The sequence below is a fragment of the Oncorhynchus clarkii genome, chromosome 20 (genome assembly GCF_045791955.1).
Source record: "Oncorhynchus clarkii lewisi isolate Uvic-CL-2024 chromosome 20, UVic_Ocla_1.0, whole genome shotgun sequence".
Taxonomy (NCBI): Eukaryota; Metazoa; Chordata; class Actinopteri; order Salmoniformes; family Salmonidae; genus Oncorhynchus; species Oncorhynchus clarkii.
This window is the reverse complement of record NC_092166.1, coordinates 19855161-19877878: the sequence shown is the minus strand read 5'-3', so window position 1 is coordinate 19877878 and position 22718 is coordinate 19855161. Positions and strand designations below refer to the sequence as shown.

At 43.5% G+C, this 22718-nt stretch overlaps 1 protein-coding gene across 5 annotated transcripts; it reads left to right on the top strand.

Annotated features, from left to right (window-relative positions):
* Positions 1-157: 157 nt before the first annotated feature.
* On the top strand, positions 158-22626 carry LOC139376050 (centrosome and spindle pole-associated protein 1-like). Of its 5 annotated transcripts, none has more exons than XM_071118183.1 (29): positions 158-382; positions 1183-1303; positions 1454-1529; positions 1638-1741; positions 1916-1981; positions 2199-2560; positions 6199-6354; positions 6876-6967; positions 7084-7180; positions 7842-8171; positions 8559-8683; positions 10131-10272; positions 10936-11047; positions 11129-11167; positions 11379-11526; positions 12183-12314; positions 12867-12973; positions 13226-13375; positions 13575-13718; positions 13917-14033; positions 14162-14228; positions 14322-14448; positions 16783-16928; positions 20027-20173; positions 20358-20401; positions 20519-20579; positions 20848-20951; positions 21242-21392; positions 21540-22626. In XM_071118183.1, the coding sequence occupies exons 2-29, from the start codon at positions 1199-1201 to the stop codon at positions 21755-21757; spliced, it is 3669 nt and encodes a 1222-aa protein (XP_070974284.1). In that variant the 5' UTR covers positions 158-382; positions 1183-1198; the 3' UTR covers positions 21758-22626. The 5 variants fall into 5 exon arrangements, with proteins under 5 accessions (XP_070974284.1, XP_070974285.1, XP_070974283.1 ...); XM_071118184.1 differs by having other exon boundaries at positions 8565-8683; positions 21537-22609; XM_071118182.1 differs by having other exon boundaries at positions 21537-22609.
* The last annotated feature ends 92 nt before the right edge of the window (positions 22627-22718 follow it).

Genomic DNA, 22718 nt, shown 5'->3' with positions numbered 1-22718 from the left:
TTCCATTTTAAAATGTTATGTGATGCATTTTCTTCATTGTTTTTTATGCTAGGCCCCTCTGGTAGGCCTACATTATGATCAGTTAGCCACAGTAGCCTGATTGGCCACTGTTAGAACAGTAAATTAAAACGGGTACAGTAAACGCTCGCCGGAAATTGCACAGCAATTTCACAAGGTTCAACACCTGACATCTGCTCATGTTAGAGGGAACATTTGATTATGACTCGTACGGTGGGGCTCTATTGTTAGGGCGGAGAAACGTGTATCTTGTCAGTATATCCATAATCTTTGCTGTTGCCATTTGGCAGCTGTTGCCTTGTAGCTTTAGCTACCGGAGTAGCAAATGTTAGCAAGTTCGCTAGCTAACTTGGTTGCTCAAATGGTGAGTATTGTTTATGCCATTTTAATATTTCACTTGGCGTGTTAGGAAACCAACTCAGCAACAGTTTTCCAGTCAACGCCTGACTTACATTCATTTGTCGTTGTAGCGTGAGCTAGCAAACATGTTAGCTAGCTAATTGAGTTTATAATGAGAATCTGGCATGTTCGCTTACTCGTGTAAAAGTATTCATGTTTGCGTGTAACGTTAACGTCAGTTTGCTTGTTAGCTAGCTAGGTATGGTTTAAATGCTAGTTAGCTAAAACCAGTGCCTGGCCCTAATGTGTGTTTTTTTTATGCGCTTCCTTCTGTCTATAGTCAGAATAAACACCAATCAACGGCACCGCTGACTGGACTTTCTATTTTCTGTTTAATTAACAACGCAAGAGTTACGAAGTACGACCACATGTCTCTCGCTAAAACATGATTTTGTGTTCAGTGGTTGCTTGACAACGGAAATTAAAGAGACAGCGGATCATTGCTACATTTTGGCAATGAGATGATCAGAGGAAATTACAACAGCATACGTAGATGTTTTAGTTACAGTCATGCTAGCTACCTAGCTAACGTTACCTAGCTGCTACTACTACTGTACGATAACGTAGCCAGTTAGCTACCAGTAGCGCCCAAATGTTTACAATTCAAGACCTTTCTTGCAAACGTCAACATCATCTCTATTTGAACCATTTCACAGAAACATTGAAGTGTCTGTTTACTAGCTAGATAACGTTATAATGTGTGTACGTTGCTAGTACAGTTGAGCTGTATTTATACATTTGACATTTTGTCACTGTCTTTTTCAGTGAGCCTGTAATATAAATGGAGATGGATGATGAACTTGAGAAATTCATCCAGCTACAGAAGGACAGAGTGGCAGAGGATAAAGCCAGCTTGGAACAGGATCCACCTTACCTTGAAATAAGGGTGTGTTTCAATGCTCCTTTTACTGTGGTGCTAGAATACTGAAAATGTTGGACTTGGACATGAGTGCAATGCATGCTACTTTATGTGTTTGGTGACAGCTGAACAAATTATTGCAATTTTCTGACCTGTGACGTATTTACTGATCAACAGACAAAAGACTACAAGGCCCATGACCCCACATTCACAAATATCCGAACATTTAAGTCAGCCACAGAACAAGGGAAGGGTACAGTATAGATTTAAAGTTATAAACCCAATTTGTAATCACTTTGTGGTAGATCTAAATCCTGGCTGTTGGGAGGTCGTATTTCATGTATGCCATCCTGTTTTTCAGAGGAGAATTGTTGTCTAAGTTTACCTTTGGGTGAAGACTATGAGAGGAAGAAACAGAAGTTACAGCAAGAGCTCCGTCTGGACTACAGACGCTACGTGGCTCAGGTAATAATATTACCAATGCCAAAAGTTATATAGTTTTTACTACAATATTTACTGGAATGTTGTGGATGCAAGGAGTCAGTGCAGTTATCTTCCAAATATTTTTCTACCAAATATATATTTTTTTTACAATCTCTGATATGGGCTGATTTGGCCAATTTTGTTCCTTAATTATAGAAAAAACATCTCAATGCTGCAGAACCAGACCCATCCCTTCCCATTGGTGAGAGGAGAGCTGCTAAGGTAACCTAGACAGTTCTGCATATAGCCTATTTTATACCATGCTCAGTCAACTGAAGCCGCTTAGAGTTCATTGAGAGAGAGAGAGAACTTTAGACGTCAGGTCACCTTAAACATGTCTTAAGAGAACGTGCTCAACTCTATCTTCTGCAAGTAAAAAGGGTGCTTGGAACGAAAAGTCGATCATTTTTAAGCTGTCCTTTCCCCCTTATACACACAGGAGCAGCTTGCTTCTCTCAGAGCTCCTCCAGAAATACCTGTTGTCCACTGCAGCCCCCGACCCCCGGTGCACCCCAAGCAGGCCCCCTCCATGAGAGACGCAGCCACGCTGACAGAAGGAAGGAGGCGACTGCACAGGGGAGGACGCTGCCTAGTGGAGGGCAGGAGGATGGAGGGCCTGTGGCCTGAGGATGAGCTGCTGCTTCCCAGAGAGAGGGCCAGGTTGGTGAGAGTGGACTTTGACTCTGAGGCAGACCTCACAGAGGAAGAGCTGGATCTGATGATGAGAAGGAGACCAAGGCAGACGAGGCTAGAGAGAGAAGAGAGGACGTGGCAAAGAAGACACTACAAAACAGACTTAAGGTATTTTTTTTTAAACACTTCCTATGTGATACAAATCAAATATTTTTGGACATAAGGTCAAAACAAATCAATATTTATTGGTCGCGTACCCAGATTTGCAGATTTTATCACCTGTGCAGCGAAATGCTTATGTTTTCTAGCTCCAACAGAGCAGTAATACCTAGCAATACAAAACAATACACAACTAATCAAAAAAGTCTAAATAAATTAATTCATATCAGAGCAAGCAATGTCAGAGACCAGAATATAAATACAGTACCTTCATAAAGTATTCACACACTTGACTTTCTTAATTGTGTGGTTACAAAGTTGGATTAAAATTGATTTAATTGACATTTTTTTGGTCAAAAATCAACACAAAATACTTCAATGTCAAAGTGGAAGAAAAATGAACTTTTTTATTTATTAATAGAAATAAAACATATGTTATTAGATAATTATTCAACCCCGAGTCCATACATCTTAGAATCACCTTTGGCATTGATTACAGCTGTGAGTCTTTCTGGGCAAGTCTCTTAAGTGCTTTGCAAACCTGGATTGCGCAATATTTTCCCCTTTTTAAAATTCTTCAAGCTCTGTCAAGTTGGTTGTTGATTATTGCTAGACAGCCATAGATCTTCAAGTGATTTAAATCAAAACTGTAACTAGGCCACTAAGGAACATTCAATGTTGTCTTGGTAAGTAACTCCAGTGTATAATTGGCCTTGTGTTTTAGGTTATTGTCCTGATGAAAGTGGATTTGTCACCCAGTGTCTGTTGGAAAGCAGACTGAACCAGGTTTTCCTCTAGGACTTCGCCTGTGCTTAGCTCTTTTCCTTTTCTTTTTATCCCCCAAAAAACTCCCTTGCCGATGAAGAGCATACCCATCACATGATGCAGCCACCACCATGTTTTAAAATATGAAGGGTTGCACTCAGTGATGTGTTCTATTGGAAGTGCCCCAAACATAATGCTTTGTATTCAGGACATAAAGTTAATTTCTTTGCCACATTTTTTTGCAGTTTTAGTGCCTTATTGCATGTTTTGGAATGATTTGTATTCTGTATAGGCTTCCTTCTTTTCACTCTGTCATTTAGGTCAGTATTGTGTAACTACAATGTTGTTGATCCATCCTCAGTTATCTCCTATCACGGCCATTTAACTCTGTAACTGGTTTAAAATCACCATTGGCCTCATGGTGAAATCCCTGAGTGGTTTCCTTCCTCTCCGTCAACTGAGTCAACTTCACTATAGTCAAAGGGATTTTCAATGTGATATTTTTTTTAAATGTATTTTTATCTACCAATAGGTGCCCATCTTTGCAAGGCATTGGAAAACCTCCCTGGTCGTTGTGGTTGAATCTGTGCTTGAGATGCACTGTTTGACTGAGGGACCTTACAATTATCTGTATGTGGGGATTACAGAGATGGGGCAGTCATTCAAAATCATGTTAAACACCATTATTGCACAGAGTTAGTCCATGCAACTTATCGGACTTGTTAAGCAAATTTTTACTCCTGAATTTATTTACACTTGCCATAACAAAGGGGTTGAATTGACTTGACATTTCAGATTTTCATTTTTGATTAATCTATCAACATTTCTAAAAACACAATTCCATAATGGTGTCATAATACCCTTAAAACCTTGCAGTCAAACAGAGAATTGGTTCCAATAGTTTTTCCACAATTACATTTTTCCCATAAGGAATTTTAGAAACACTTAAAATAAGGGCTGTGTTTCATGTAGGCTTACCCTACCATTTTGATGACAATAAAATCTCTCTCGGACAAGGTGACTTTTATCAATATATTGATAAATCACCAATGGTGACTTTTAGACAGTATATGAATAGAAGAGGTGTGTACAGCAGTAGTTGTATAGGATGAGACATGACTAGAATACAGTATATAGATAAAGTGGATAAAACCGTATGTAAACATTATTAAAGTGACCAGTGTTCAATGACTATGTACATACAGCAGCAGTCTTAAAGGTGCAGGGTAGAGTACTGGGTGGTAGCTGGCTAGTAACAGTGACTAAGGTTCAGGGCAGGGTACTGGGCGGAGCCCAGCTAGTGGTGACTGTTTAACAGTCTGATGGCCTGGAGATAGTAGCTGTTCATCAGTCTCTCGGTCCCAGCTTTGATGCACTTGTACCGTCTCCGCCTCCTAGATGGTAGCGGAGTGAACGGGGCTGGGGTCCTTGATGATCTTCTTGGCCTTCCTATGACACCGGGTGCTGTAGATGTCCTGGAGGGCAGGAAGTGTGCCCCCGATGATTCGTTGGGCTGACCGCACCGCCACCCTCTGGAGGGCCCTGTGGTTGCGGATGTTGCAATTGCCGTACCAGGCAGTGATACAGCACGACAGGATGCGCTCAATGGTGCGTCTGTAGAAGTTTGTGAGGGTCTTGGGGGACAAGCCAAACCTCTTCAGCCTCCTGAGGTTGAAGAGGTGATGTGGCACCTTCTACACACTGTGTCAAGGGACCGTTTCAGGTTGTCAGTGATGTGCACACCGAGGAACTCCACTACAGCCCACCGATGGGGATGTGCTCTCTGCTGTCTCCTGTAGTCCACGTTCAGCTCCTGTTTGTTGACATTGAGGGAGAGGTTATTTTCCTGGCACCACTCAGCCAGGGCTCTCATCTCCTCCCTGAAGGCTGTCTCGTTGTTGTTGGTAATCAGGTCTACCACTATTGTGTCATCAACAAACTTGATGATTGATTTGGAGACGTGCGTGGCCACTCAGTCATGAGTTAACAGGGAGTACAGGAGAGGGCTGAGCACGCGCCCCTTGTGGGGCCCCTCTGACCCCACTTGGGGTCGGCCCGTCAGGAAATCCCGGTCCCAGGTGCATAGGGTCGGGGTTCAGACCCAGGGTCCTGAGCTTGGAGGGCACTATGGTGTTGAAGGCTGAGCTGTAGTCAATGAAAAGAGCTGTAGTCAATGAAAAGCATTCTTACATAGGTATTTCTCTTGTCCAGGTGGGATAAGGCAGTGTTTTGGACGCTGTCTGGGCCGGCAGCCATGCAAGGGTTAACACGCGTAAATGACCACGGCGAAGGAGAGCAGACAGTTCTCGTGAGCAGCGGGGGCCCGTGTCAGCGGCTCAATGTTTTCCTCCAAGTGGGCGAAGAAGGTGTTTAGCTTGTCTGGGAGCGAGGTGTCAGTGTCTTCCACGTGGTTAGCTTTCCATTTTATAATTCGTGATTGTCTGGAGCCCCTTCCACGTAGGTGTCTGAGCCGTTGAATTGCGACTCCACTTTGTCCCTGTACTGTCAATTTGCCTCTTGATTTACGGAGGTCATAGGCAGTCTGTTTGTACACGTCCATGTTCCTAGTCACGGTGCCATTGTCGTGCAATTCTTATGTGTAATTACAAATATACCGTTTTTTCTTACCTGAACAGCAAACAAAGAAAAAGGCACAAAAATATACAATATGAAAATAATATTAAAACAAATTACATTCTATCCCCTCCCTCCACCCATTCCCTGTTGGCCCAACTTGTTAATGATGTTACACTTACCTTTAATGGTTTCAGTTTTTAGCTATGTAATTGGTTAACTATTCCTACTGACATGGTATTTGCAGTATGTTTTTATGTCTATGTTTTGAAAAAGTATTGTTCATTGTCTTCCTCTTTTTTGCCCAGGGACATATCAAGGCTCAGGGACAGAGGTGCTGAACTGCCTGACTACACAGAGAGTAGTCAATATGCAGACAGGAAGGAGACTAATGGGTCTGTTGTTCCTAATGAGGATTATTTGGAGGCAAGCCAGGGGACATCCTCTCTAACCCCCAAACCCAAGTACGTCAAGTTGTACTAAATCACTATACCTATAATTTTGATAACTTTAACTTCCAAAGGATTGTGCTAAAACCAATTTGGACAAGTGAACATGATTGGATTGCCATGTCTCTCTTTTTTTTATGGATTTTATAATGCAGTGCATTTTCTCTATGTAAATGTATGTAAACAGTAGACAAAATATAAACTTTAATCTGGATAAAACACATTTTTTGGTTTCAATTTTAAGGACATTGGATGGAAAAGGACAGATGAAAGGTCTGATGTCACACTGTAGCTGGATCATGGCTTGTTGATTTAGATTCCGCTCGTACAATAAGATCATATTAAATCCCAAGCCGGCCTGAAATCAGACAAACCAATAGTGGACCTTAAGCATTTTGTTACCCTCTGCACTCAAAACTTCACTCACACAATTCAACCACTCGCTCACTAAACAAACATTGAAGAATACCGAGAGACACTCGTCTGTGAGGTATGATGAGTGTACTGTGAGTGCTGATTGACGTCCTATCTGCCAGGCTGCAGGTACCAGCAGGGATGAGACCCAGTGGAAGATCCAGATCCTCTACCAAGAAGGACGAGCTTGAATTCGTTACCGGGCTTATGATTGGTAAGACCCACTCTGTTCTGAAGTTCATTACTAAGATTAACTGCTGTGTTTTTTTGTTGGACTAATTTAACATTTGATGATATTCCTCAAATGTGGTGACATGGCATGTCTGACAGGGGCTGCAGATGCAGCTGCTGCCTTGCAGGGAAGGAAGGAGAGGTACAGGCATGAGCTGCAGGAGCAGATAGCTGAACAGCAAAGGAATAAGAAGAGGTGGGTGTCAATATCTGCATTTGATCCTGCTGTCCAATGAAGAACAAACTCTTACATTTTCCATCTTAGTGAGATGGGCTACATTTTAGCAGCTTTGTAGTCTGAGGTAGATTTGATTATAAGGCTGCCTTTACACAGGCAACCCAATTCTGATATTTTGACAAATCAGATCTTTTGCCAATAATTATTGAAATATTGAAATAGTATGGGCGACGAGAAAAACATTTTAAGGCCAAATGGAAAATAATGCAGGCACTAGGGACGAGGTTGTGAGCATGCAAGATAAAATCCCCGAGCTGACAAGGTAAAAAAAATCTGTCGTTCTGCCCCTGAACAAGGCAGTTAACCCACTGTTCCTAGGCCGTCATTGAAAATAAGATTTTGTTCTTAACTGACTTGCCTAGTTAAAGGTAAAATAAGTTGTTTGTGTGCATTTGTGTAAGTTGTTGTTCATATATGGAGTAAAATAAATAAGATCCAAAATTATCAGAATTGGGCTGCCTGTGTAAACGCAGCTTAAACAAATCTACCTCCGACCACAATGCTGCTAAAATGCGTCTATGTACATCATGTAGCCCATCGCACTAAGATAGACTAAGGTTTTCAAACACAGATATGGTTACCTCATATGAGCTGTGTGTTATGTCCTTTGTCGTATTAGGGAGAAGGATTTAGAGCTCAGAGTTGCTGTGACAGGGACAACTGACCCGGAGGAAAAGGCAGATCGGATCAAACAGTTTGGAGCAGTGAATAGTGATGACCATGCCAGAAAGAGAAAAGACAGCTGGTACCCACCAGGCCAAGCTGTGGACCTACCAGGGGATGAGTTGAATGGGAGACCCAGTGAGGAAAACAGAGAGAGGCTTCCCCCTGAGCAGCCCTGCGTGGCCTTCCAGTCCCCCCTGCTGGACTACAGCCACACCCTGGGCCTCAACAGTGGAGGCACCTCCCCTTATAGCCAGGCCATTCACAGGAGCATGGACACTCCCAGGTAAAACAAAAAAAAGATTGTCACATAACGTTACACTGGAAAGGTTCAGTGAAATGTTGTTTTACAGGGTCAGCCATAGTAGTATGGCACCTCTGCAGCAAATTAGGGTTAAGTGCCTTGCTCAAAGGCAGATCGACAAATGTTTCACCTTGTCAGGTATTCGAACCAGCAACCTTTCACTTACTGTCCCAACGCTCAAACCACTAGGCTACCTGCCACCTAGGTTGCTATGACAGTAATCCTGGCCTGCGTCCCAAATGGCACCCGGGCTCCAGTCAAAAGTGGTGCACTATATAGGAAAAAGGGTGCCATTTTGAATAGACCAGGTGTGTTTTCAAGCTGATAAATTCACTACATTATTTTTTTGTCTTGCCATATGATTTTGAGTTTCAGGATGGCAGGTTTTCTTCCTCATCCACCATCCACATTGGCAGATGCATATAGAAGTCCCTATGATGAGGCCCATCTCTACTATGGTGCAAGGAACCCACTGGACCCTAACCTGGCCTACTGTAAGCACCACCTACCTACCAGTCTATTATATATCCCATTTTATTTGTCACATGCCGAATACAACAGTGAAGTACTTACAAGCCCTTAACCAACAATGCAGTTCATAAAAATACAAAAAAAAAATATATATATATAAAAGTAACAGATAATTAAAAAGCAGCAGTAAAATAACAAAAGCGAGGCTATATACAGGGGGTACCAGTACAGAGTCAATGTGCGGGGGCACCGGTGTTGAGGTAATTGAGCTGTACATGTAGGTAGAGTTAGTGACGATGGATAGATAATAAACAGAATAGCAGCAGTGTAAAAGAGGGGGGGTTAATGCAAATAGTGTTGGTAGTCATTTGATTAGATGTTCAGGAGTCTTATGGCTTGGGGGTAGAAGCTGTTTAGAAGCCTCTTGAACCTAGACTTGGCGCTCCGGTACCGCTTGCCGTGCGGTAGCAGAGAGAACAGTCTATTACTAGGGTGGCTTGAGTCTTTGACAATTTTTAGGGCTTTCCTCTGACACCGCCTGGTATACAGGTCCTGGATGGCAGGAAGCTTGGCTCCAGTGATGTACTGGGCCGTACGCACTAGTGCCTTGCGGTTTGAGGCCAAGCAGTTGTGATACCAGGCAATAATACAACCAGTCAGGATGCGCTCAATGGTGCAGCTGTAGAACCTTTTGAGGATCTGAGGACCCATGCCAAATCTTTTTAGTCTCCTGAGGGAGAATAGGTTTTGTCGTGCCCTTTTCACGACTGTCTTGGTGTGCTTGGACCATGTTAGTTTGTTGGTGATGTGGACACCAAGGAACTTGAAGCTTTCAACATGCTCCACTGCAGCCCCGTCGATGAGAATGGGGGTGTGCTCAGTCCTCCTTTTCCTGTAGTCCACAATCATCTCCTTTGTTTTGATCATGTTGAGGGAGAGGTTGTTGTCCTGGCACCGCACAGCCAGGTCGCTGACCTCACTATAGGCTGTCTCGTCGCTGTTGGTGATTAGTCCTACCACTGTTGTCATCGGAAAACTTAACGATGGTGTTGGAGTCGTGCCTGGCCATGCAGTCATGAGTGAACAGGGAGTACAGGAGGGCACTGAGCACACACCCGAGGAGCCCCCGTGTTGAGGATCAGCGTGGCGGATGTGTTGTTACCTACCCTTTCCACCTGGGGATGACCCGTCAGGAAGTCCAGAATCCAGTTGCAGAGGGAGGTGTTTAGTTCCAGGGTCCTTAGCTTATAGTCTATATTAACACATGAAAAGAGTTCCATGTTACAATACACTTACAAAAAAATGAATGGATGTTTTCTGGAGTGAAAACAATTTATTATGTCCCAATGTCCATACTAGCATACTATTTAGTATGCATAACCAATGCATCACTTCATACTAAGTAGTGTGCACATTTTGGCATATAATACATGTGTTCTCTGATCCAGCATAATGAGTGTTCTGTGTTAGATGGTCAGATCCCGCTGACAGGAGGGGTGCAGCCCATGTCCTACCTCAGCCTTCCTCCTGCAGGGCCTCACCCTAGCCAGATGGGTCAACACAGCCCTCACAGCCATTACAATGGGAGCAGCCACCCAGAGCCCCCTCCACGGTATGTGTTGTACCAATCTCATCCTTTCTCTTCCCTTCAACACCTAGGCTACATTCTGATTATCTACCATTCTCCTGAAGTGTGTACTTGTACACTCCCCCTCATTGATTGAAAAGGAATGGACTGCTGTGAGGAATATGGGGAAGTGAACGAGTGCCCACTTCTGGAGAAGGTTAGAGAATCGGGACTCTTCAACACCTACAATGAGTGTATCCCCTATTCACCAGTTGGGGGCACCTCCTCTAAAGGAACAAACAGAGCTGTTCCCCCTATCGATGGCTAGTGTTCTGTTATGAGACGGTCATGTCCACTGGCCATCTGGACAGACAGGAGTGTTGACTCCCTGCTGAGTCACTGCTGCAGTCTGCACGGGTCTGGTCAGAGTTGTTCCCTCCCTGCTGAGTCACTGCTGCAGTCTGCACTGGTCTGGACAGCTCTGAGCTGTCTCACTCTCTCGCCTCCTAGTGGCTGTATGAAGATATTTTTCACAGTGATACATTGATATTCATTACGTAAGGCATGAAAAGTGACAAACCACATCAATTGTGTCTCCTGTTTCCCATACCTTTTTGCATAGTATTGAACATTTCAAATTGATCTGCTTTTTATAGTAATGAACAGAAGGAATACATGAGTGAATTAACATTGTCTCTTGTTCAGCAGACCTGCCAGTGATGCTGCTACCATGGGTTCAGGGATTGGAGTATTCCCTGCAGAGCAGGTCAAGCCATCTAAAGAGAGTGTGTTACGTTACAAGGAGGCACTAAGACAACAGGTACATTGAGAATGTGAATGTGGAAGTCAGCAGAATCTTTCGTCTCCGTGCGTTTTGTCACAGAGTGTGCTATTTCGGCAGGGTGACCCCAGGAAAGGGAGGAGTCAGATTTTTTGCCAGGTAACAGATGAGTTGTAGCTTGATATAGAATATTACAAGTGTTATAAAAAGTATTTAACTGAATATGTTTAGACATTCCAACAGCAATATACCATTGCACTCCAGCCTCTTCCATTGCCCTCTGTGACTGGTGATGACTCGTTATGCGTTATGAATAGACAAATATCTTATTTGGTATTCTGATCAGTGTTCCATCCTAACCTGACTACAGATCCAGGAGAGACGAGAGCGGCGGAGGCTGGACAGGGAGGAGACAGATCGCTACGAGGCAAAGCTGGAGGCAGACATGAAGAACCACGACCCCTGGGGGAGAGGAGGAGGAGGAGCCCCTCTCAGAGACAGCAGGGGCAACCTCATCAGTATGTTCCTGTGGTGGAATTATTGTAATCAAAAGGAGAGACTTAGATTTTTTCAAAACAATCAAACTGTATTATTTAATTAGTGCAGTAATGGAGCTGGTCGGTAACCACCCCTGGAGGTGATCACTGAGAACTCAACCTGCTGGTTTGAGCCACAGCATTTTATAGCAAACCTCCTTGAGTCTACATGACACTCAACAGATGTATGGAGTGGGTCACAAGGTTAAGATTTGTATGGAAGATACTTATAATTCACAGCAGACAGTATCTGCTGGAAAGACTGTCCTCTTCGTGTAGAGACCAGGGTCTGGCCCCCCAACTCCATACTGGAGCCATCTCCCCCGGGTACCTTATAGAACAGAAACATTTACTCATGCTCTGGAATGCGGTATCACCCAGAGGTCCATCCTCGTAGAACACACACAGATGAGCATTCTAACAACCCCTTATTCTGTTGCATAAAACGACCATTTGATGCAATAACAACATTATAACAATCTTGTAATTTCCACCATATCCCTGTTATTTCCCTTCCTCCACACTATGGTCCACATATTCTCTAAACTTTGTTTCAGTTCATATGTTTTGGAGACTGATAGCAGAGAAAGCCATTGTGTAATGTTTTTTAATCATAATCGTGTGTATTGTGTTACCAGCCGATCTGCACCAGATGCACAAGCATAATGAAGAGGCCTACATCAACCCTGAGACATGGCAGAAGAGTGCAAGAGCCACCATGGCAGTGCCCCGAGAGGACACTAGACCTCCCTCCACCCACAGAGTCTCAGGTAGATACAGTGGTTTTCACATTGATGTGATTCTAAGGACCGAGAGGAAAGCTGCGTCTCACAAGGTACCCTATTCCCTTCATATTGCACTACTTTTGACCAAAGCCCTATGGGCCCGAGTCTAGGCTGCCATTTGGGAAACAACCCAAAGTGGTAGTGGCACCCTCAGTAATCTTGGTTAATCCAGAACTAAAGTCTTGTGTAATTGGTCAGATGCTCGATGCATGTTAAGAGAGAGAGCGAGAATCGGAACCGGAATGAAGAGCTCCACCCTCTCTGCAAGTTACGAGCAAGTCTATTAGCCCTCTGCTTCGGAAAGTCAACAGATGCTAACACCTGTGAAATCGTGATTTGTCCAAATAACCAGTGACGAAAAACCTAAGCACCGGAACTAATGCTGCTCATCATGTCTCGCATCCCGTTTGTATCGTGACAGACCTACGGTATCATTTACGTAGTCCGTCCATGAGCGATTACAGCTTCACCATCCTGTCCAATTCACTGTCATATTCAGCTACTATGTTGTTTTGCCTGGTGGGTTTCTCTACACAGGTTTTGCTCAGGCCCCTTCGTTTGCCAGAGGCAGTATTTTTGGGAACCTGCCCACACCACAGCAGCTCCATGAACAGGAAAAGTACAAGGCTTACCTCAAACAACAGGTACTGGATGTTACACATCAGTACTGTGATGGCTAGAGTAGCGTTTTCATATTATCAACAGACATAAACCTTCCCCTAAACTTGATCAGAAGTCACATTTAAAAAAAAAAAGCTTATTCCTGAGCATAAACTCAATGTTGTACTGATGCGCATTGATGATTTGGTTAACCATACACTCAGCTTTGATATGATTGGATACACGCATACAGACTGTCTCACTGATGACCCTGGTTGTCTGTCCTGCTGCCTAAGATTGAGGAGAAGCGGAGGAAGGAAGCGGAGGAGCGAGAGTGCCAGAGGCTGCAGGAGGAGAAGGAGGAGAAAAGGCTGGCTGAGCAGAGGGAACGCATCCAGAGAGAGTATGAAGAAGAACAGGACAGGAAGAAACGCAAGGAGATGGAGGTCAGTATTAACTGGACCAGGGCTTGGGTTCACTAAGAGAGCTGTAGCATTAGATTACACTGCAATATTCATCTACTACTACAAGTAACATGTCTATCACCTGAATGCTATCGTTTGACATGAGTCATTCAGTTCAGCAAATCTTTATTGTAACTCACTCACTAAGGGGACTTAGCAAAGTTTTTTTTTTTTCCTCCAGCAAAAAGCCAAGAATGATGAGCTGATCCGTCTGGCTGAGGAGCGAAAGAAAGAGGTCGAGAGGACGAAGAAAGAGGCAGAGGAGAAGGAGAACTCTGCCCTGAGGAAGCAGTATGAGAAGGAGAGATGGGCACGCCTACAGGAGGTGAGCTCGATGGAAGGCTCTCTGTTTGACCCTCTGAGCATTGAGGGGAGGTTTACTGTTCAGACATTAAGCCTAGTCCTGGATTAAAAAGCATGCTCAATGAACAATCTCTATTGAAAGTACTTTTTAGTCAGGAAGCAGGCCCTGAGAGATTCATATGAGATAAGTGAGGACATTCATGTGGTTGTCTGTCTGAAGGTACCAAGGGAGCCGTCTCCCCCCATTCCCACCCTCCAAAAGAGGCATCAGGCTCCCCAGTACAGCCCCAGACCTCCGTCCATGGACAGCCATCGCGTTACTACTGTCCCTCTGTCTGTGAGTGACTTCCAGAGCACACAGCATGTCCTCTTCCACACCACCATGGAGAGAAATAGTTTGACTGAGGAAGTATCAGTGGAGCACAACGACTGGATCTTGTCTTCCTCCCTCTCTTCCCCCTGTAGGAGCGCTCTCTGTCAGGCCTCCAGTCCCCCCCAGTCCCAGCTCGCAGGAACCAGCTGAGAGCTGCCGGTAACACTGCCTCACACTATAATACAGTACACAGCAGGTAGAAACTTAATTTTCTCTCAACGTCTGTGATGCTGACGTGTGTGTCTGTGCCAGAGGACCAGCGGGGTGTGATCAGCGAGCTGTCCGAGCTGCGTAGACAGCTGCGTAGCGAGCAGAAACGACTGGAGGGCCAGCTACTGCAGTCAGAGTGGGAAGAGCTGGACTCTCCTATGAGTGACAGGTAAGACTGGTGAGGTGATGCCCTCCACTGTTGGTCGTGTGTAGTGCTGTGAGTTAGTGATGCATGGTTTGACTCATAACCCACAGTCCCCACAGTTATATCCATGGGACTGACAGGTGTAGACTAATTAAATATTGTGTAGATGAAGGGTGGGTGGGTTGAAAACAGAAAACAATACCTTAAATCAATAAATGTATAGTTCTTGTGCAATTTATATCCGGAGAGCTTTAGGGCCTAACTGTACACGTGCCAAATAGCCTACACACCAATCGCCAAAAGCTTTTGGGAACACGCAGAAAAAGTTAACATCAATCCTGGAGGCAAAAATAACAATGTCTGAGTTTAATTCAATAAGGGAAAAGCTGCGAAATGCAGAGTTGAAAATAAATAAGAAGGGAGGGTCAGAAAAGTAATGTTTGAGAAACAGTCACAAGACTGGGACTGTAGCCTACTGTTCAGATGGGTTAAATGGAAACTAAAATCTGGACACTGACTGTAGGTCTATAACCTCTCACATAGCCTTAATATTAGTGCATGTAGAATTAAGCATTTCTTACAGTAAAGTTCTACACCAAATTAAGGCAACATTTTAACTCCGGAACAGCAGTGGAGAAATTAATCTTTCAGCATCTTGAGAGAATAAGAATGCTCTGTTAGATACTGTCTGTAGACATGCTGTCTTTATCAGCATCATAAAAGCGAATAGTGCAAGCCGAACTGACATTTTATCAGAAACATGTTGGGTCGTTTCCCCAGATGTCTATTTATTTAACCAGTCATATGGAAATTTTGCACAGAAAATCATTCCGTTTTTTTGTTGAGTTAGTGCACTTTCTCCCCGTTCCCTAAACGTCTGTCATCCGCGAAATAATAACTTTATTTACTGAATTACATATATGGAAATTTGTCAATTTAAATAAATGAATTGGACCCTAATCTATGGATTTCACATGACTGGGAATACAGATACAGTATGCATCTGTTGGTCACAGATACAGTGCCTTGCAAAAGTATTCATCCCCCTTGGCATTTTTCCTATTTTGCTGCATTACAACCTGTAATTTTAAATGGATTTTTGGTTGGATTTCATGTAATCGACATACACAAAATAGTGCAAATTGGTAAAGTGAAATGAAAAAATTACTTGTTTCAAAAAATTATAAATGAAAAACAGAAATGTGGTGCGTGCATATGTATTCACCACCGTTGCTATGAAGACCCTAAATAAGATCTGGTGCAACCAATTACCTTCAGAAGTCACATAATTAGTTAAATAAAGTCCACCTGTGTGCAATCAAAGTGTCATATGATCTTAGTAAAAATACACCTGTTCTGAAAGGCCCCAGAGTCTGCAACACCACTAAGCATGGGGCACCATCAATCAAGTGGCACCATGAAGACCAAGGAGCTCTCCAAACAGGTCAGGGACAAAGTTGTGAAGTACAGATCAGGGTTGGGTTATAAAAAAATGTCTGCAACATTGAACATTCCACAGAGCACCATTAAATCCATTATTAAAAAAATATAAATAATATGGCACCACAACAAACCTGCCAAGAGAGGGCCACCCACCAAAACTCAGATCAGGCAAGGAGGGCATTAATCAGAGGCAACAAAGAGACCAAAGATAACCCTGAAGGAGCTGCAAAGCTCCACAGCATCTGTCCATAGGACCACTTTAAGCCTTACACTCCACAGAGCTGGGCTTTACGGAAGTGTAGTCAGGAAAAAGCCATTGCTTAAAGAAAAAATGTGCAAACACATTTGGTGTTTGCCAAAAGGGAGACTCCCCAAAAATATGGAAGAAGGTACTCTGGTCAGATGTGACTAAAATTGAGCTTTTTGGCCATCAAGGAAAACGCTATGTTTGGCGCAAACCCAACATCTCTCATCACCTTAGAGCACCATCCCCACAGTGAAGCATGGGGGTGGCAGCATGGCAGGGAGGGACTGGGAAACTGGTCAGAATTGAAGGAATGATAGACGGCGCTAAATACAGGGATATTCTTGAGGGAAACCTGTTTCAGTCTTCCAGAGATTTGAGACTGGGACGGAGGTTCACCTTCCAGCAGGACAATGACCCTAAGCATATGGCTAAAGCAACACTCAAGTGGTTTAAGGGGAAACATTTAAATGTCTTGGAATGGTCAAGTCAAAGCCCAGACCTCAATCCAATTGAGAATCTGTGGTATGACCGCCATTTTTTAATAATTCAAAAATGTTTGTGGGCCAAAAAAAACAAAACTACCTTTTGACGACCCCTGGTCTAGGCTATATGTTAGCCCCAGTGCGGTGTGTACACGCTGAACGATGTGACTGTGTGCTGGTGTCCAGGCACAGGGACAGGGAGCAGCCCCAGGTGGATGTGTTTGACATGGCCAGACTGCGGCTGCAGGCCCCTGTCAGGAGACCCTCCTCCAGGAACACAGAGCCCAACAACCTGCACAGGATCCACGACTCGCTGCAGTTCAGATACAGAGGTAAAGATATACAGTGACTGTTTGAATAATGGGCCTGTCCCAAATGGCACCCTATTCCTTATGTCAGGGGTTGTCAGTGGGGTCTGTGGCCAGATCTCTAAATATATATAAAGAAAATAAAAAGGTATCCTCAGTGCTCTACCAATTATACATTTTAACACTCTTTGTATTCCACAAAATGTTTTGTGTTGTAATTTAAAGCTAGAATCCTTAGTTGCTACATCCATTTTCGGTATGAAAATAATATGATATACAGTTGAAGTCGGAAGTTCACATACACTTAGGTTGGAGTCATTAAAACTTGTTTTTCAACCACTCCACAAATTTCTTGTTAACAAACTATAGTTTTGGTAAGTCAGTTAGGACGTCTACTTTGTGCATGACAAGTAATTTTTCCAACAATTGTTTAGACAGATTATTTCATTTATAATTCACTACTTATAATTCACTGTATCACAATTCCAGGGGGTCAGAGGTTTACATACACTAAGTTGACTGTGCCTTTTAAACAGATTGGAAAATTCCAGAAAATTATGTCATGGCTTTAGAAGCTTCTCATAGGCTAATTGACATCAATTGGAAGTTTACCTGTGGATGTATTTCAAGACCTAGCTTCAAACTCAGTGCCTCTTTGCTTGACATCATGGGAAGTCTGGTTCATCCCTGAGAGCAATTTCCAAACGCCTGAAGGTACCACGTTCATCTTGTGACGACCCTCCAACTCTGTCTGCCAAACTGTTTCTCTTTGCTCTTGTTTTCCTTAATAGGATGTCGGTGGGCGGAGCCGGGAGGGCCGTCAGCAAAATGGGACACACCTGGGCTCGGGTGTGTCCCAGGATAAATGCACCTCTTCCCCATTCATTGAGGAGACTTTCTCCATGCAGACAGATTTTGGATGTGGCGGCAATTTCAACACCCCTCATTATCACATTTATGCAGGCAACCACTCACTTACACTACTGACTACACACACCATTGTTAATTATATTTAGTTTTACTTTAGTTAAATAAATATATTTTGTTATTCCTTATCTCCACGTTGTCTCCTTGTTTGTTACGCACTTTGAGCCGGTTCGTGACAATCTACAAACTATAGTACGCAAGTATAAACACCATGGGACCATGCAGCCGTCATACCGGTCAGGAAGGATGGCCATAATGACATCGTTGTTTGGAGAAAAAAGAGGGAGGCTTGCAAGCCGAAGAACACCATCCCAACCGTGAAGCACAGGGGTGGCAGCATCATGTTGTGGGAGTGCTTTGCTGCAGGAGGAACTGGTGCACTTCACAAACTAGATGGCGTCATGAGGAAAGAAAATGATGTGGATATATTGAAGCAACATCTCAAGACATCAGTCAGGAAGTTAAAGCTTGGTTGCAAATGGGTCTTGCAAATGGACAATGACCCCAAGCATACTTCCAAAGTTGTGGAAAATGGCTTAAGGACAACAATGTCAAGGTATTGGAGTGGCCATCACAAAGCCCTGACCTCAATCCTATAGAACATTTGTGGGCAGAACTGAAGCGTGTGCGAGCAAGGAGTCCTACAAACCTGACTCAGTTACACCAGCTCTGTCAGGTGGAATGGGCCAAAATTCACCCAACTTATTGTGGGAAGCTTGTGGAAGGCTACCTGAAACGTTTGACCCAAGTTAAACAATTTAAAGGCAATGCTACCAAATACTAATTGAGTGTATGTAAACTTCTGACCCACTGGCAATGTGATGAAAGAAATAAAAGCTGAAATAAATCATTCTCTCTACTATTATTCTGACATTTCACATTCTTAAAATAAAGTGGTGATCCTAACTGACCTAAGACAGGGAATTTTTACTAGGATTAAATGTCAGGAATTGTGAAACTGGGTTTAAATGTATTTGGCTAAGGTGTATGTAAACTTCCGACTTCAACTGTGCGTGTATGTGTATATATATCTCCATTAATTCTTGAAGAATATATATTTTATAAATGCCTCAGGAGCTTGGTTTAATTGTTGTATCCCATCGAATCCAAAATATGAGCTTGTTTTACATCCCCTGTTTGTAAAGAATGTAAATGTAAACAAACACCGTATAGCCTCAAAACAATGAAACTATAAATTTGTTATCATAGATTGTCCTTGCATCCATAGCTCTGTCTATGAATTTGAGAATGGTTACATTTCTCCAGGCCCATCCCTCAGCTGTTTTACCAAAACAGAGTCATGTAGAATTGCAGGAAATTAGCTTGAAAATTGCAACATTTTCTTTCCTATGCCAAGAGTTGGGCCTTTAAAATGTTCCTTCCCTGGGCCTGAGACTTGGTTCGTCTGGCCATGCATTGCCAAAGTCGTAGTCAAATGATTTATTTGCTATTTAAATCTCACTCGAGTTATGAGGGGTCCCTGTTGAATTTGCTATCACTAAAGGGGTCCCCTGCCCAAAACATTTGAGAACCCATGCCCTATGTAGTGGTCTACCCTTGACCAGTGCCCATAGGGTCAGGTTAAAAGTAACGCACTGTATGGAATGGAGTGCCATGTGGAACGTAATCCAGGCTATTGATTGTTAAGTCTTAAACGGGCAATTCTGACACTTCAACCTTCTATTCATAATTTCCAGCACGAAACCAGTCTACATGTGTAAAAACAGTGCATTTCTATGATCTGTGGTTAAGAAACATAATTAAAATGTTTAAAAAAGTATTGTCACATCACAGGTTAGGATTAAAAGTGATTTTCAAAACTTTAAAACCTGAGTTTCCAATCCCAGGAGGATATTTTATTGCTCCCCACAGCACTGCAAATCTTAGTGTTTGAACATCACTGTTTTTAAAATGTAACTTGTCATTGGATATTTTTATCTGCATTTTTTTCTACAAAATGTAGAAATGTGCTGTTTTCACATATGTTTACACTGGTATTGTGCTGGAGATAATGAAAATGAGGTTGAAAAGTGGTGGATTTGCCCTTTAACAGCACACTATGCTCATAAAACAAATGCAGCAACTAAGGCTGTCTGCACTCGTTTTCCTGTTCCCTTTTTAGTGCACTACTTTTGACCCGGGTGATCAGTATTGTCATGCGTGTATTGAGTGGAGAAGCCTTGTTTGTACTGCAGATGTTGACTCCAGAGAGGTGGAAGGCCATGGTTACTGTGAGCACCCTAGCGACAGGGATGGACAGAGTGTGGACATCCAGAGACAGGCAGACAACAGGGAGGAGCTACGCAGGATCAACAACAGCCTGAGGAGGAAACCTGCCGCCGGTCAGTAACACACACACTCTCAATATCAAACTCCACACGCTGACTACAGACCTAATATCAACCTAACTGCTTAAATACTCATTGCTCACCTCTGTTCACTGCTTTATCACTAACATGAGGATATTTACAGGTGGAGTACTTGCACTTTAAGGGCTTGGAAATCATTTGTCTTTCTATTTTGCAGATTATTTTCACTTGTCACCACCCCAGCAACAAAACCATTATTTGGTGAGTTTCTACTTGCCAGTTTGTTTAGCTATCGCCCTAAACCACAGAGTGGTCTCTTTGCTGTACAGTACATGCTTGTCTGTGTGTGACACAATGCCTGTACACTCTTCTCCCCAGAGGAATGCAGTGGGGGATCCTATGAGAGGTTCCCTGTTGGAGTCTGACAGTGCCTTCATTGGTAAAGCCTCTGGTGGTGGTTCACTACTATCATGTGTAGTATGGGATTGAGCGCCTTGAGAATCACACAACTAAAGCTGCGTCCCAAATGGCACCGTATTCCCTAAATAATGTGCTACTTTTGACCAGAGCCCTATGGGAGAGGCCGATGGGACCTGTTCAAAAGTAGCACACAGTAGGGAGCCATTTGGGATGTACACCAGTTGTTGTAAGGGAAGGAGTGTCTTGAGAAGCACACTACTAACTATTTACCTGTGGTTTGCCCCAAGATCCCATGGGTAAAGCCTTCCCCGTGTCCCCCCCACCTGTACAGAAGCCCCAGCTCTCAGCCAGGGAGAGGAGGAGGCTGGCCAAGAGGGCAGACCTGCACAATGTAAGAACCCTCTATAACTCAAAGTTCAGTCTCTAATATCTGGGACAGTATTCTCCAAGCATCAGAGGGCTGATCTAGGATCAGGTCCCCTTTGTCCTTGTAATCTTTTTCATCATGATCTAAAAGGCTAAATGGTTTCTAAATCAGCACTGTGACACTTGATACATACAACCCCTGACCCATACATCATGAATATATCCTCATTTCTTAAATAGAGGCCAGTGGCAGCTCTCCATTGAAAATGCTATATTCCTCTACCATCATTATACCTTGTGCTCTGGCTTGTTTAGGAGCGGGGGAGCTCCAGAGAGCCTGTTGGCCATCCAGAGAACTACTCCCGCCAGTCAGAGGCCAGTCTCAACACACAGCACCATGGTAGAGAGCGTAACCACCATAGGACCAAGAGGCTGCTGGCTGTGAGCCGCCATGGCCTCAGAAGAGGTGGGTGTTGTATAAAGATTAAACTGAGGCTGTCAGTGCCCCAATGTGCCGGAATGGAACAATTTGTCAGCCATCTTACCTGGGAGATCTGTCTATGAATCATTGTTAGGTTGATGATATCCGTTTACGGTCTCTCTCTTCCAGCAGACCTGTCTGGTGATGAAGATATGTCTCTGCAGGTTTCCCCTCGCACCCCACACACTCAGGGCTCCGTGGATACGGTTGCCACGGAGCCGTGGATGAGGCCAGGCACCTCGGAGACGCTGAAGCGCTTAATGACTGGTCAGACCCCCTGCAGGGAGAGGCAGGCCAGCAGAGAGTCTACCGTGCAGGACTGGGAAGGCCCCTCTACCTACCATGGCTAATCTAACCATCTCCGCTCTAACATGGTTACTCAAAGCACTTTGGTTCCGTACACACTCAGGTTGTACAACTGATGCACAACGCTTCACACGTGTTAGACCTGATTTTCTGTGCAAAAATAGCCACACAATGGTGGTGTAAACATTTCTGTGAAGAAACTGTTGTGTAGGGGACCTACGTTTGTACACTGCCCTCACTTGGCTTGATGCATCCACATCAGTGGTCATGCTGACAGGATCTCCTCAACAGAGAAGGATCATCTGCTTTAGCTTCTAGATCGATGTGTCTACTAACTGAACCCTTTACTTTTGCAGTGCTTGACTTGTGTATCATGGTCTACCTCAAAATACCTCTTGCAATGCAGAATTATGAGCTTATGAAAAATGCATAGATTGTACTTTCATGGACCTGTAATGAAAAATATGCATCGTCTCAGAATGGTTAGTAAGTACAAGGGAGAAAAACTCCATTCCTATAAGGACACTGTGTGCAGGCATTTTCTCCAGTCATGCACTATTAAAGTTGATTAGTTAAATCAGGTGTGTAAGAGGTGGGCTGGAACAAAAGCCTGCAGCCTCAGCTGCCATCCTCTAAAAGAACAGTGTACTAGGGTTGCCTTAGGACTATTAATTCTGTATCGCTGATTGAGCTGACATGCATCGGTTACTGTAAATGCAGTCTCCGAACTTCTGCAATATGGATTGAATAGAGCTCTTAGTCTTTGAAACAGTTCAGGACATCTTTCTATAATAATAGCACTACATTTGTAATGTAAATTGTTCAAATGGCATTTTTTATATGTACCGTGTGTAAAATGTTTGGCCAAGATGTGACCTCATTTTCAACTTAATAGAATAAACTATATTTTAAATAAGGAAGTTTTGTACATTGTGTTTCAGTTCACCTGATAGCTGTTTAATTTGCGACAGGCCCCTAAGCCATGCATGACAAATTGCAAAATAA

Bases quoted from the DNA above. Each gene is read 5' to 3' on its own strand.
- LOC139376050 (XM_071118182.1), top strand. From the start codon at position 1,199: ATGGAGATGGATGATGAACTTGAGAAATTCATCCAGCTACAGAAGGAC. The intron at 14,034-14,161 runs GTGAGTGACTTC...TTCCCCCTGTAG, and splicing joins TTACTACTGTCCCTCTGTCT to GAGCGCTCTCTGTCAGGCCT. The intron at 16,929-20,026 runs GTAAAGATATAC...TTTGTACTGCAG, and splicing joins GCTGCAGTTCAGATACAGAG to ATGTTGACTCCAGAGAGGTG.